This window comes from Marmota flaviventris, chromosome 12 (assembly GCF_047511675.1).
Source record: "Marmota flaviventris isolate mMarFla1 chromosome 12, mMarFla1.hap1, whole genome shotgun sequence".
NCBI lineage: Eukaryota > Metazoa > Chordata > Mammalia > Rodentia > Sciuridae > Marmota > Marmota flaviventris.
Window position 1 is genome coordinate 94,388,350 of NC_092509.1, and position 16,258 is coordinate 94,404,607.

The 16,258-nt window shown below is 42.5% G+C and overlaps 1 protein-coding gene across 1 annotated transcript in view; it reads left to right on the plus strand.

Moving 5' to 3' along the window:
* Positions 1 to 16,258, plus strand: part of Colgalt2 (collagen beta(1-O)galactosyltransferase 2) — a 96,184-nt gene that overhangs the window by 60,046 nt on the left and 19,880 nt on the right. Inside the window, exons 4-6 of the mRNA XM_027934964.2 lie at positions 4 to 138; positions 3,653 to 3,857; positions 9,569 to 9,688. Coding sequence (XP_027790765.2) covers positions 4 to 138; positions 3,653 to 3,857; positions 9,569 to 9,688 — 460 coding nt within the window. The remainder of the gene's footprint in view (positions 1 to 3; positions 139 to 3,652; positions 3,858 to 9,568; positions 9,689 to 16,258) is intronic.

A 16,258-nucleotide genomic window follows, 5' to 3' on the forward strand; every position in this document is an offset into this window, starting at 1 on the left:
TAGTTCATAGACGTGGACAATTTCCTGACAAACCCAAAGACCCTCAGCCTGATGATTGCAGAAAACAAAACCATCGTGGCCCCCATGCTGGAGTCCCGGGGCCTGTACTCTAACTTCTGGTGTGGAATCACCCCTCAGGCAAGTGTTTTGGTTAATGAGTTAAAGCTGTGGGCTTTACCAAGGCAGCAGTGGTGACAGCAGCCCCTTCGCCTGTCTCTTGTATCCTCCCTTGAAACACCATTGTGCGACTAGAGCAAGAGGTTTCAGGAAAGGAGGGGAAAACCAGATCTAACGCAGCAACCCAATGGGCTCTTCTGTGCTAAATAATCATCAAGAAAATATCCAAAGAGCTTAGCCTCGGAAGCCTCCAATTAACCAGTAGAGCATGCTGGGATTTGCACTCTCTCTCCCCTAATTCAGGGATTTTTTTTTAAATTAATTATTTCCCATTGCAAAATTAACATAAGAACACAATAGAAAAACTTAGAAATGGAAAAAAGTAAAACAACAATCAGAAACATAGAAACAATAAATATTCATCCCACCACTGCAATAACACAGAGATGGAAGCTTGTCTGTTTTTAATAACTCTATTCTCATCAAGTGGCTGTACTACAATTTACTCCTTCTTTCCCTTAGTTTGAGCAATGTTTAAGTTGTTGGCAACTTTTAGCTGTTCCAGTGAACATCATGAGGGATAGAAATTTTTCTGTGGTTAAGATTATTTTCTTAGAATAGCTTCTTAGAAGCAAAGTTACTGAGTCAAAGGGTGAAAACATTTTGTTGACCTTCTATATATGTTGTCAAATTTATTTCTATAGAGATCTAAGGATGAAAACTGGTAAGGTATCTTGTTTTTCTAAAATTCAAGTTAAAAAGACAAATTGAGTTTCCATCATTGCTTTTTTTTTTTTTCTGTAGTAAAATATTCAAAGGCTAGAGTTCTGGTGTGGTTAATGATGGGTGGTTATACTTATTATTCTTTAGTTAATAAATTAGAGATATAGATGATCCAAGCAATATATGTCAATGTAGAATAAAGAAGTGCTGATGGGAAAAATGTATGTTAAATGTGTCCTCCTGGATAGAAGGCTAAATTTTGTCTTTCTTTTATGTTTGTTTTCTTTTGGAGGAGGAAAGAGGCCAGCAGTGTGTTGATAAGTGTTTAATAACTGGCTTTCCAGGGAGAAAACTCTAGTTGGTGACATTTGCCAATTTTTATGATTTAAATACTCCCCCTTCCATACATATGACTTAATTTTTTTTGTGTGTGTGTGGTACTGGGGATTGAACCCAGGGCCTTGTGCATGTGAGGTGAGCACTCTACCAACTGAGCTATATCCCCAGCCCCTTAAATGTTGTTTTATTAAAGAAAGGGTTAATGAAACTGTAGTACAACCACTTAATGGCATAATTAATAAAAATAGAGTCATAAAGATACAGTTATTAAAATATGTAAAGCTGCTTGCTCTCTGAGGTGTTAACAGAGAGATGAGGATTATCATGCTTTTGTTTTTTTTTGTGGATTTCAAGCTACCAGCACATCAACTGGTTTGCAGAATTCCTGGATATTTACCAATTGGTACCTCCAGTGCACCGCTAGATGAGGCAGTCATTTTTTGTTGCAATTATTTCTGCTAGTTCTAAGAGATTTTGAGTGATTTTTATTATCCATATGTCTTTTAGGGAGGCAGGAAGTTCAATTTAATTTCTTGGGAGAAAATGTAATATTAGCTTCAACTCAGTTAATAATCTGCACTGTTTCATGTGGCAGAATCACTTCAGGGTGGTTTTTAATGAGTTATGCTTTGTCACCAGCTCCTAGGGGGATGGGGAGGAGGTTATCCCAGTGGCCACAGTCTATTATTCCCTTCAATTATTAAAAGCAAATAGGAGAAACATGCTCACTCATTTTGCATAGTAAAATCCAATTTCGTGCCACTTAGGGCAATTATAGCTTTCCTCAGTCTATTTTTGGCTTTCTGCATCCTATTCAGGCTTCTACTAGGGTAGGAACAGAAATGGCCAGTGACTTCATAAGCTCAAGGCAGGTCCTGGTCTCCAGAGCCTTTAAACATCCAAAACCAAATGACTCTGGTGTTGTCTGGCCAATGAACAGGGATTATTACCAATAAAATTCAATTTATGTGGAAAAGGAGACACAGCCATAGCTCCTGGCTCTCTGTGGGAGGCATATTAATCCTCCTTCTGTCTCTGCTTCCTTCCCCACCATCCTCACTCCCGGGACATTCACTGATTCATCACTGTCATGAATTTTCCAAGCTTTCACTCTGAGAATATTGTTCCTAAGAAGGCTAGAACTTTATAGTTGACACTAGTCCTTAACCCTTTGAAGAACCATTGTTCCTTTCATCCTGTGGAAGAAGGCTTGTAGGTTGCAGGGTCAGGAAAACCCAAAGAGCAAAAGCACGGGCCATGGTCAAACAGCGAGGAGATGCTTCAGATGACCCCCAAGCCCTGGGTTTGATTCCCAGCACCACAAAAAGAAGAAAGAGCCTATTTAATGCATAGGAACTTGTGTACTCCACAGTATTGTGCTCCTAGAGTGCTGGCCTTGTGGAACTTGACACATTCTTCTGAGCCTGCCATCACCTAGAACATATTTAAAAGTGCCTTTCAAAGCTTCCACTTACTTTTAAATACGTTTCATTGACATGCATCTTCATCTTCCTTGGAGTAGACGTGAGCTTTCGTGGTAGTCCAGTTACAATCAGTGCCATTGGCTTGTAGGCTCCTTGCCTCGATTCTGCACTCCAAAAGGGCCAAGACTGGGGCTGTCTTATTTATCAAGTCTCCACCATTTCCCACAGCGTCTGCATTAGAGCAGGTGCTCAGTGGCTGATGAATGAACAGTTGAGTTTGGAGGGCAAACAAGCTGTATGAGGCGAACATTTCTCAACCTCAGTGTGTTCAAAACCACAGAGCGAGAAGATTGTTTGCCCTGTGGACTTGCACAGGAGGAAATTTCCAATGGTGGATCCCCCAAAATGTGGAACTGTCTAAACTTTGCCAGAATTTCAAAAAAAAAAAAAAAAAAAAGTAACTGCATTGAGAGAAGACCCACTTTTGTATGTCTAAGTAATGCATATTTAGTTGAAAATATTAGCCGCAAGGTGATGAGCTCATTTTAATACTAGACAATGTTTGTTGATGCTTTCTTGATGCCGTGCATTATTTTAAACCCTTTCCAGTTCTATTTTACTTGATTGTTACAGAGAACCACATGGAGTAGATAAGATCGTCTCCCTATTTCAGACATAGGGACATAGGCCTAGCACGTTTGAGTCACTTGATCCACACCCGTAGACATAGCGGCTAAACTCAGAAGTCTGACACGAGAGGCCGTGTGCTTCACGGCTGAGCCCTGCCACCTCTTAATACCCACACTTCATGTTCAATCATTAGACAGCTTACAATACACCTTCACAAAGTTATTAAATCAAGAGATATACAGGAATAAAAATGATTTCTGACATGGAGGCCCTTCAAGTATTGTTTTACATATAGACTGCATTTCTTGAGCTCATTTGAAAATTCTTAGGCCAAGATAAGACGACTCTGACAACTTTGGGGATTTCTTTGATGCTAGCAGATGATGGGAAAGACAGCCCACCTATTTGCTTTTCTGCAGGGCTTCTATAAACGCACTCCAGACTACCTTCAGATTAGAGAATGGAAGAGGACGGGCTGCTTCCCTGTCCCCATGGTGCACTCCACCTTCCTAATCGACCTCAGGAAGGAGGCCTCTGACAGGCTGACCTTCTACCCCCCGCACCAGGACTACACCTGGACCTTTGATGACATCATCGTCTTTGCCTTCTCCAGCAGACAAGCAGGTACTGTTTGTGTTTGGTTTCACTAAACACTGCAAATGCCTAGCTCCCTTATCTTGTGCATCTTGTTAAAAACCCTCTTATTTCAATTAAAATAAATTAAAATGTCCTTTTCAGGAACTGTTAGAGGCAGTGAATTGCATGCAGTAACCTTATGCTGCTGTCCCTCTGAGCATGAAGGACCAAGAGCCAGGAATGGCCTCCACCCATGAGCCCACTCTTGGTTGCTGAGTTGAGGGGAAGGCAGTGCTCACGGCATTGGGAGTCAGGGGAAGATGACTGGCGCTCTCTGGTGCTAACTGCTAATTATAGGAGTTCCTCTATTAACTGGGAAATTGTGATAGAGGCTCTAAACAACTCGGGCAGAGTTCCCAGACTCTAAGAATGGAATTTTATTTCTTCTCAAAAAAGTCTGAGCTGCTATTGTGGTTCTGTTCCATGAAGTTTTCAGGGCCTCAGGCTCCTTTGATACTGCCTTTCCACCCTGCATGAGGCATCTTACTTGTAAGATCTAGGATGACTCACCACTGTGGAGGCCCCAGCCATCAACGTGGAAACGGAGAGGGAGGACAAGCTCCATCTCTCCAAGGGCACAGTCCAGAGCTGAACAGAGCCTTCCATGTACATCTCCTCAGCCAGAACTTAGGAGGACAGCACCCAGCTGTGAGGGAGGCACAGAATGTCATCTGCATTCTATGCAGTCATGAGCCCCAGTTCTGTCACTCTAGGAAAAGGACAGAACAGATATTGGAGGCAATGGAGAGGCAAAGCTAAATAAGCATTTTGTGAATCACTGGGAAAGCATTTCCAAGAGAGTCTATGTGCTCTTTATTTTCTTTTTAATTTTTTACATTTTCACTTGTTATATATGACAGCAGAATGCATTACAATTCATATTACACATAGAGAGCACCATTTTTCATATCTCTGGTTGTACACAAAGTAGAGTCACACCATTCGTGTCTTCATACATGTACTTAGGGTTGGCGAGGATGTGGGGGAAAAGGCACACTCATACATTGCTGGTGGGACTGCAAATTGGTACAGCCAATATGGAAAGCAGTATAGAGAATCCTTGGAAAATGGAGAATGGAACCACCATTTGACCCAACTATCCCACTCCTCAATCTATAACCAGAGGACTTAAAAACAGCATACTGCAGGGACACAGCCTCATCAATGTTTATAGCAGCACAGTTCACAATAGCTAAAGTGTGGAACCAAGCAAGATGCCCTTTAGTAGATGAATGGATAAAGAAAATGTGGTATATATAGACAAAGGAATATTATTCAGTATTAAAAGAGAATAAAATCTGTATGCTTTTTGAGAAAGACAAGCCAATAGGAAGGAAGGGTATTTTTCTTGTTTGACCTTCACATTGCAGTCTGGGAGGACATGATTCACAAGAACAGTTCAACAGGAAGATACCTAGCATTACTGAAGCAAAGCTTTATTACAACAATTCAGTCCTTCCTGAAAGAAGGCAGGGCCCATTATTAATGTGCCAGGAATGTGCCACTGAAACTTTTTATTTTTTGGCAAAAATGGATTTAGAAACTAAGAAGATGGTGAAATAAATCCACCACAGCCATATAAATTAGGATGAAAGAGATTTTGCAAAGACCTGGGTAGTTGAGGAAGTTGCTGGAAGAGGAAAATGTTGATACGAGTTTAAGCTATAATTCACACATCACGCCATAGGTGTTCCACTCATTGGTCCCCTACTTTGATAGGAATAAAACTATTTGGCAAAAATGTGTAAGGCTGATTTTCCCACCGATTGCTAGAGCAATTTAGATACTTTGGCCCAGTGTATGCATTTTTTAGCCCTTCAGTCAGGAAAAAGCAATCCTTGGGTAGACTGGAAGTTGTCTTAAAGGTTCTTGTGTCCATGTTAATGGAAACTCCTTCTTTCATCTTGGTCTGTGATTTGCTTTGACTTCTCCAGGACAGAAGGCAGAGTCAGGGCCTTCCTGTTCCTTTGCCCCAGAACTTGAAGCAGGGATGTTCCAAGAAAGTGAGCTGTTGACAGTTACCATAATGGTCACTGCCTAACAGAGACCTCCTTTATAGCCACATCACAGGGCATTATTGTGACATGTGCACTAAATTATCATGATATAATTTCTTCCACTGATACCCAGATGGTTGGGCTGGAAGAGTGACACAGGTTAGACAGGAATTTTTTATTCTGCCCTTTTCTTGACCTATTCACTAGGACTTGTTTATGCTTTATTGGTCCAACATCCCAAAGGCCTTTCCAGGATGTCGAAAGGAAGTATGGAAATTCAAAATTGTTTGGTGACTGGGGAGAAGAGAGATGGTGAAGGAAGGAGAGGGGAGCAACCCACCAGATTTTAATTTGGTGCCTAGAATTGTGTTCGACTGTTTGAGTTGGCCAGTTGAGATCTTTACATGTGACAGTATAACTAATAGATATGATGGTGGTGAATGCTGAGGGTCAGATTGGTGGTGCAGAGGCAAATGGGGTAGAAGTTGAGGCCAGAAAAAAATCAGTCATTTGGGGAAAATGAAAGATATTCCTGACAATCGTGTGGTTCCGAGGCAATATTTCACTGATCTTAAAGTATTTTCAGGAGCAACATGACTGAGCCTGGGAGTCACGTGCTACCCACAATATGTCTCTAGACTTTTCCTTTCTTGGGTCCAAAGCAAGGCACTTCCCCTCTCCCTCAAAAGAGTCCTGGTAAGAGATTGGCACTCTTTGGTTCTTACTCTCCTGAAGCTCCCTCGCTGGTGTGCCATGCATTGGAGCTTCATTGTATACGTGTGCAAAAGGAAGCAAATGGTCTTTCTGTGCCAGCAGGACAGTTCAGCCACAAACCCTGGTCCTACATCGTTCACCTCAGATTATAGCCATTGTCACATGTGGGTGATGAGTGAGAGCCACAATCCAAGAGCTTTAGTGAGCTGGGCTTGGCTGCCTGTCCTGCCTAAGGAGACAGCGCAAGGTCATTGGCAAGCCTGTGTGGCTGCTCAGGCCAGGGTCAAGAGTTTACCTCCCATGTGGCCAGCAATCTAGACTCTGTCTCATGGCCACAGGAGCCATCCCTGGCGCCAGCCAGACATCTTCCAAATGTCTGCTGTGGGTCAAGAGGAGAATGACATGGGTGATGGGCAAGCAGATCTGTTCCCAGAACATCACTGGTGGTGATCAAAAGAGCCCCCTTATGTAGTGACAGCAGTCCTTCCTGATTAACAACTCCAACACGGAGCTTGTGAATCCTGGGTGGGTAGAAAGCACTTGGCTTTGGCCCTCGGGAATGAAAATTTGGTACAAAGGACTTACTGTGTAGCCTTGTACAAGTCAAGTCCCCGAGTCTGATTTTTCATCACCAAGGATAGAGATAATTATAGCACTCTGCATTATGAAGGTCCTATCTGTGTACAAGAAAAGGTTCAATATCTTTGTAAGGAGAGCAAAGTCCTTCGCCTCCAATATGATTTGCCTTTCATCTTCAAAGGGAAAATTGTCTTCCCCAGAGGCAGCATTCACTGGGAATACCAGATTCCTTCATAGACGTTATCTGATTATCAACAAGCTTCCTTTTTATTTTTTTGGGAAAATTATAATTTTATCAAATCATCCATGCACACAGTTAAAAGAGTTCAGATCGTTACCTACAGTTTATTTAAAACTGCCCAGTCCCTTGTACCATTATCTTCTTCCTAAAGATAACTACTTTTATCTCTTTTTACCTGATAGTATAATATCTTTATTCCAGCTGCTAAATAATGTGTTTGTGTTGCTCCTTCTTTATTTTTTGACTGTAGATATTTTCTACTGATTCTATTATAGAAGACAAGGGAGTTGGCTCTTTGCTGTCCTGTGCCCCCCACATGCAAACACATCCTTCTCATTTCCTGTCCTCTCAATGTGATTCTAGTTGGCCAGTGTTTCTGTTGTTGTAATCACAGGAGCATAACTTCAAGCTCAGGCATTTGCAGACTATGGCTAGTTGTCCTTTATCTAAATGAATAATTGCTTCTCTCTTTCTCTCTCCTTAGTTTTATTATTACTAATATAATAAAAAATTAATCACTCATTTTCTCAAACTCAGAATGTTCAGATTCATCAGCTGTTGCCCTTTTGCATGTCTGTGAAGATGTGTCTTTCCTGGAGTCCTCCGATACACTGTAACCTGAGAGGTGTCACAGTCATCTCTGTGGGACCCATTTCTCTTGTACACTGATTCCCCTGGTTGTGTCTGAAGTCTTCTTTCTTATGGGTTGAAGTCCTCCTCCTTCTTCTTGTCTTCCTCCTCTACTTACCTCTATTCTTCTTTCCACATCATCCAGTAACTTTCTGAGAAATTGAGACGGGAAGTAAATATTTTGAGACCTCACATGTATGAAATGCCTTTCTTGAACACTGACACTTGGTGAATAGCTTGGCAAGGTATCATAGCCCCTTTTGACGGAAGCTTTGGAAAGTTCGATGGTAAAATGGTCTGCCTAATTAAGGTAGAAAGGCAACCTAAATATTAAGTCTTTTTCTTCTGCTTCCTGAATTGATCAGGATTTACAGAAGGTGACTTTTGGTTTGATGTTCCCCAGAAGCATTCATGTGGGCAAACAGCAGAGCTAGTGAGTTCCCTTGGAGAAAGCAAGAGAAGTGACAGTTCTTGGTGGACTAGCCCTGACTGGAACCAGATTCAGTAAAGGTGGAGGAGAAAGGCCCCGTTCTTCTCAGTTCTTCTCTGTTAATGCCTTGAGGCAGCTTCATCTGACTTGGTAGGTGATACAGCTGACTGGTAGGAATTTTATTAACACAAAATAGAGAAGTCACTATGCAGATAATTCTTAGGAAAACATTGATGATTGTAGCAATTAACAAATCAGAAGTTTAGGCTCATGGACCAGAGCTTGGCAGACTCATCCTTTTAACTAAACAATCTTTTAATTAGCCAGGAGTATCCACTGCTGGATCATCTTGATTCCTGGATTCCTGTCTGTCTGGTTGAACACAGGTGCTTTATGCTCCTAGAATTCACCAGCTAGGACTGTGAAGACCAGTGTTGAGGAGGAAAGGGATCTGACGTATTGCTGGATTGTCACATTGCACGTTTTTAAAAGGACTCGAAGTGCAGGAACTCTTTCGTCCCTTATGAACTTCTTTTGGAAGTTTCATGCCTATCGATTGACTCCAAATCCATGCCTGCTAAGGGAGGAAATAGAACCAAGGAGAATCATGAAGAATTTTAAATTTATTTTCTATTTTTTCACTTTTTGTATGCATAGATTTAGCTTTAATAATCTGCCTGCCTTACAGGATTTTCCTGTTTGCTTTCATATCAAATATGGATTTCATTCCTCATTTTCTTGTTATTTCCTGTCGATGGATTACAGTGTTCCACTCTGCTTTCTGGAATGGGAATTCTTTGCCTCCCTTTTGATCCCTTCATGCCTTCGGTGTTCATTTCAGACCATGAGTGTGCTTTTTCTCAGAGAGAAAAATCAATTTCCTCTGAGCTGAAGAATGGCCCAGGGTTTTTTAATGAGCCCCCAATGCTGTGTTTTGCTTTTTTAATAAAAGAACATTTTTGAGGTCTACAGGCAGTACCCGAAACAACCCCTTGGTCAGTTTCAGTGTCAAACTCAGTGTCAGCCCAGTCCGGTCTCCTTTTCCGCAGCTGTCGCTAAGACGTGTGTTTTCTTACCGGGTGACTTTGTCCCTCTCTTGGACCCTCAGGTATCCAGATGTACCTCTGCAACAGAGAGCACTATGGCTACCTGCCCATCCCCTTGAAGGCCCACCAGACCCTGCAGGAGGACATCGAGAACCTCATCCACGTGCAGATAGAAGCCATGAGTAAGTGACGCAGAAGCCGGGCCAGTGGCCTTTGTTTCGTTGCCGCGGTGACCAAGCGTCTTTCAGGCCTCGAGTTTCGTGGTCCTAGGTCTGCCTTGGCTGAAACATGGATAGCCATCTTTTCATTCATTCTTGAACTTTTCCTAATGTGAAATACGAATGTGACAAGGTCTTTGTCCTCAGGAGCTTCCTGTCCTGATGGAGCGAGCGAGCGAGGTATCCAAGGAAATACTTTTCACACATAGTAAGCGCTATCATAGTGGTTTGTGGAATGAGTTTAAATCCTAACTTTGCTGTTTTCCAATTGTATGACTTTAGGCAAGTAATCGTCTTAGTTATCAAGTGGAGATAGGGGAGTTCCCAGGGTTTGGAGGAAGATTCATCATTATATATTAGGCTATGTCTAATATAATAACAATCATGACTTCAATTAGTAATAACTTATGATTTAACAGATGCCATGCAAAACATTTTTTTTGTACTACATTGTCTCATTGATCCTCACAATTCAATGAAGGGAGTTTATTATCCCCATAATAAAAATGAAGAAATTGAAGGGCAGAGGCCTAAAGTAACTTGCCCTAAATCATTCTACTAAACAGATGACAGATTGAGCATTAAATTGGTCCTGCTGTCTCCAAATCTGTTTTCTTTAAACACATATTATCATTGTCTCTGGGTCTAGCAAGATGTTGGAATTGGTAAGCTCAAAAATCAGTAGTCAGATTTACTGTGTGATGTACAGTGGTGGCCAAAGGAGAAAGTAGCTGGTGCCCCAAGTCCCGGGGAGGATGCTGGGAATGGCTTCCCAAAGCCATCTTCTGTTATTCGTCACTGGACCTTAGAATGTGGACATGGGAGTTGTGGAGGAGGTTGGGAGTCACACTGGGAAGTGAGGCTGGAAAGTGGTCAGGAGCTCCGCCCGGGGGGCTGCTGATGATTTAGAAGGGGTTTGGACTTTTCCTGAAAGGAGGGGAGCTTTCTAAGGGATCTGAGGTTAGAAGTTTCAGGTTGAAATCTGGATTTAGGAAGGTCCCTCTAGTGTAAGAGAAGTTATGAATGGAGCATGGGTGGCAATGAGTGCTGCTCTCAGACCAGAGGCAAAAAGACCACTTTGTACATTGAATGGAAAACTGGGCAGAAGATGGTGAGGATCTAATCTGGAGCCGTGGCAGTGGGCAATGGAGAGGAAGGAACAGAGAAGGAGAAATTAGGACATAGATGTGAAAGGTCTTAGCCAAGAGCTGAGTGTAGGTGGATGAGCAAAAAGAAAACTTCCAAGGCCCTAGTGGGATGATTTTTAGGAATTTTAAATGAAATAAGGCATTTAGAATAAGAGAATTTTAAAAGGAAAAACCCACGAGTTTATTTTTAGGTCCATTGAATTGCTAGTGAAAATCTGTTTCCTACTCCCCTGCTCTCATAGGACAAATTCCTTTTTATCGTATTTTAGGACCTGGCATATCGCCCATCCCTCATAGACATGAGTAAGTATTTGTTGAATACTTAAAGGATTACTGAATGAATGATAGAACAAGGATTGGTTCATTGTGACGGTATGTCTTTAGGAATCTGGTTTGTGAATTTCTCTATTACGTACTGTTTCTGCCTCTTTCCCTGTGTTTCAAGCCCTAGAACACAAGGGTGGAAATCTCATTGTCTTATATCCAAAGTATCTAGCACAGAGCATGGTACACACTTGGTACCAAACAAATATTTGCTGAATGTACAATCAGACAAGTGAACGTATGAATGAGCAAATGAATGAAGACTAAGTAGTCAGTGCACTGACCCTGAAGCGAGAGGAATCAAACTGTTGAACCCAGACTCTGTCACTTATGCAGGGAGAATCCATTTCTCAGAGCTTTAGTTCCCTTGTCTATGAAGGGAGGATAATAACACCATGCAGGGTTGAAAGGAGCAAATAAAATGGTATGTTTCAACCCAATGAAATAATGAAGTGTAGCTTCACTTAGCACTTGGTAAAGTGCTGCCCCTGGTCATCCTGTTTCATGGCTGCCAGCCTTGACTCCCGAGATGTCAGCTCAAAGAGGGGCTGGCCAGACCTCATGTTCTCCTGTTCTCACCCACATGACTGAGCTGAGAAATTTCAGTACACGGAAATAGGAACTTTGCCAACAGGAATTTTAATGACACAGAATTCCTTTTCTCGCCAGGTAGAATTTATTTAAGAAGAACCTATAAAGTATAGCTTTTGTTATTGCTCTCCCTACATGTGCCAACTCTAATGCTAAGCATTTTATATATGACATTTTATTTCATTTTTTTTCAGTACCAGGGATTTAACCTAGGGGCACTTAACCACTGAGCCACATCCTCAGCCCTTTTTATTTTTTATTTTGATAAAGGGTCTTGCTAAGTTGCTTAGGGCCTTGCTAAGTTGCTAAGGCTAGCTTTGAACTTGCGATCTTCCTGCCTCAGCCTACCAAGTCATTGTAATTAAAGGCATGTGCCACCACACCTGGCCATTTTATTTAATTCTTGTAGTTACTTTCTCTGGTTTTGCTTTTGTTGAAATTTCACATTCTGAATTTTAAAATATAGAACATAATTGGAATAATAAGATGATTGGGAAACAAAGCTTTGAGGGTTATCATGCAGAAATATGGGCCAAAGACCCAAGGTGGTGAATAAAATGTTGGTAATGACGAAATCATACCTATCAAGTGTTCTCCTCTAAGGAAAGATGAACTAAACATTGAAAGCACTTTGCACAGTGTTTGGAACCAAATGGGCAGCGAAAACGGCTGCTGGCAGTGTTATTAGACTACACTCATTGGAGCATTAGAACGTGCATTTTTTTGTGAACAAATATGGAATCCAAAACTGTAATGCATAACCCAGCCACTGGGATTACAGGTGTGAACCTTTACGCTGGCTCCTGGTGGTTCTTAAGCTGAGCTTGGATAGGAGCGTGGCATTTAAACAGGAATATGGTTGAGAATGAGGAATATAGTGAGGACCCTCAGGGCACAGGGAACAGTGATCAGCCAAAGCATTTCCTCTGGAAAAGTTGACTTAAAACAGTAGAAGGAAATAAAGCTTGAAAGATGGCCGTGTCTTAATTGTTGAGGCAGAAAGCCTGTCCTATAGGGCCAGTGAAAGTTTTGGAAGACCGGGTCAAACTATAAGTATCTGCTGTGGCTGTGGCTCAGTGGCAGCTCACTTGTCTGGCATGTGTGAGGCACTGGGTTCGGTTCTCAGCACAGTATATACATAAAATAAAGGTTTATCAACAAGTAAAAAAATAAATAAAAATAATTTTTAAAAAGCTGTAAGTATCTATTTGGCACATACTTGAGTCCATAATTGCTCAAGATTCTGGGGTTTATACAGCAGTGAACAAATCAGGCAGAAGTCTCACTACTGAGGAACTTATCTTCTAACTGGGAGAGATAGACAAGGCATTAAGGAAGCAGCCACATGAGTATTTGGGGGAACAGTGTTCCAAGCAGAAAGCACAGCACCTCTAAGGGCCGTTAGGGGAAAGCTGGTGGGTTCCAGGGACAAAAGACCAGCATGGTTGAGAACGAGGAGCTGGGTAGAGGGAGATGATCCTGGCTGAGATCTGAGCTGCATGATGAGAAAAGACAGATTTAAGATATTTTGGTGGTAGAGCCCTTTGGACTTAGAGGCCTGGGTGCAGTCTAGGTAGGAAATAAAGAGTGAAGAATGACTCCAGGGTTTGGGCCTGAGATGGGAAAGACTTGGGGAGGGAAGTGTTGGTCATGTGAGCTTAAGATATGTACTAGGTACCCATGTAGGGAAGTCAGAAGGTAGTTGGCTATGTGACTCTGGGACCGAGGGAAGAGGTTCCATCTAGAGGTGGACTTCCGAGAATCATCAACACAGGAAGGGATTTGAAGGCATGAAACAGTGCACACTCCTATAGTAAAAGAACATAGAAGAAGGACAGATCCCGGGGGAGTGGGAAAGACAAACAGCCAGAAAGCTGGGAAGGAACTCAGGAGTGATCAAGACAGAGCCAAATGCTGCTGAGCAGTCAAGGAAAAGGACAAAGAATGGATCATGGCTTCTGTCAAGGTAGAGGGTTGTGTGGAGCTTGACAGGAGCCTCTTCGGGGCAGTGATGGAGATGAGAGCCACTGGAGCCGGCCGAAGAGAAGACAGAAAGGTGAGAAGCAGGGATCTTGCCTGGATGGCATGTTAGTCAGCTTTTGCATTGCTGTGACCTAAACACCTAAATACAAGAACAACGCAGAGGAGGGAAGGTTTATTGGGGGCTCAGGGTTTCGGAGGTCTCAGTCCATAGACAGCCCACTCCATTGCTGTGGCCCAAGGGAGGCAGCACATTAGGAGGGAAGGTTCCAGCAGAGGAGCACTGCTCAGCTCATGGTGGGGTCAGGAGGTGGGAGAATAGGGAACTTGAGCCCTCCCAGGGAAGTCCCCAGTGACCCACCCCTTCTGGTCATGCCCCCTATGCATACAGTTACCACCTACTCAGTTCATTCAAACTAGGATGGGCTGAGTGTGTTACAGCTCTCACAATCCAATCATTTTAACCCTCTGAATATTCTTGCATCAATCCAGGAACTTTAAGGGAATGCCTCATATCCATACCATAACAGATAAGAATAGAGAAATGGGTTGGGGCTGCTAGGAGGTGAGAGTATATCGTTGTTGTTTGTTTTGCTTTGCTTTTTGGTTTGGTTTCTTTGTGATATTTGTTGTGTTATGTGGGGATAGCACAGCATGTTTGTATGCTACTGAGAAGGGTCCAAGATAGAAGGGAAGCTTGATGGTGCCGAAGAGGAGATCATCGCAAGGTGGAAGTGCCTAAGAAAGCAAGGAGCTGTAACTCGAGACAGCACAAGTCGACACAGGGATGCTTCATCCCCTGCCGCAAATGGGAAGGTGAAATGCACAGGTGCACTTGCAATTTCGTGTGTGGACTTGAGGTGGAACGAAAAGGCAGATCTAACTGACTCTGAATTCTCTTGGCAATTGTGCAGTCATGAGCTAGAGAGCTGTTGGAGATTTGAGGAGGTTCAAGGTATAAAATAGATCTCTCAGAGACTGGGAGAGTAAATTTTCTGTAGAAGTATATTTGCATCATTTGCCAATTCAGCATCTGTCATTGTAACTTTGAAGTGACCTGGTCAGCACAGTGTATCCTGAGTATGTGGTGATGGGGTTTCATGAGGATCCAGCACTCCCCAGCTGGGACCTCCCCTCCTGAGGTGCTGCCTCACGTGGGCCCAGGGTCTTGCCAGGCGAGATCAGTGGGAGGGAACTCAGGGTCTGTACAAGGAAATGCTCAGGGAGTTTTATAGACTACAGTCTCAGAGATCAGATCGAAAGGGTTTGAGTGGTGTGGGAATGGGTTATAACAACAACTAACACCTGTTAAAAACACAGTGCCTACCTCTTTGCCTGTACTAACTAGTACATGTAACTAGCTCCTAATTAGTACATTAGGAGTTGTTCGGAGAATTTGGGAGAAGACTGGCAGGAGGCTAGATCTTGTAGAGGGGATAGATGTGAATGGATTATGAGGCACAGAGACTGTTCCTGCAAATCACAGCATGAAATGATAAGAAATCTCAGGTACCCATTCTCAGTACCAAAATCTTGAGACAACAGATCATCACATTAAGCTTACTAAGATTATTGGATCTGAAGTTGGATGGTCTAAAATTGAGTTCCAGCTCTGCTAATCACTCACTATCTAACCTTGGGCAAGTTCATATCTATATTGGTCTCCCTTTGTTTACCTATACAAACAAACAACCACCACCAAAGAGTATAGATAAAATTACATGGTAGCTATGAAAACACTTAAACCATAAAGCACTTAAGTAATTGTTAAGTCCAAGAACAAAATTTGTACTTGAGGAAGATTATTTTGACAACTGTGTGCATAATGAGTCAGGATAGGCAGGCCTGAGAGTATGTTTGAAAAATATGGTCAAGGCCCTGAGCTGGGAGGACCACAGCATGGATGAAGTTCAGGAGAAACTAGAAAGAAGTGTTAGGATTTGACCAGGTGCGATCTCTGAGGTACTTTTCCAGACAAGACTGGTCTAAATGAACAGCTATAAGCATAGAACTGTGGCCACCAAGGATTAATGTGGAGTGGGGGTTAAGAGCTCAAGTGCAAGAGTCATTTCTTTGTTCAGATACCAACTCTATGAGCCCTGTGACCTCGGGCAAGTTATTTAAGCTTTTGTTTCCTTAACTGTAAAAATAGAGACTCGTACCTGTCACATAGGACATGTGAAGATTAGCTGAATGTGATTACTATACATGTCAAGAGGGCATCCCAGATCCCAGAGAGCCATACGATCTCCATAATGGCAGCTCTAATTATTTAGTCCTGGATCTTGAAACTATCTGAAAGCCAGTGAAGTCCATTGTCCTAAGTGGTGGTATAGGAGGCACTACTTCCAGGAAGGAATTCAATGTCAAGTTGAATAAGCTATGAATGATGGAGTCAGAAATGACCACAACAAAAGCTGGGACCTACTAACCTTCAAGTGTGATGTCAGCAAAGACATATCCTGCTCTCCCTTTAGTAAGTTTCTTAGGT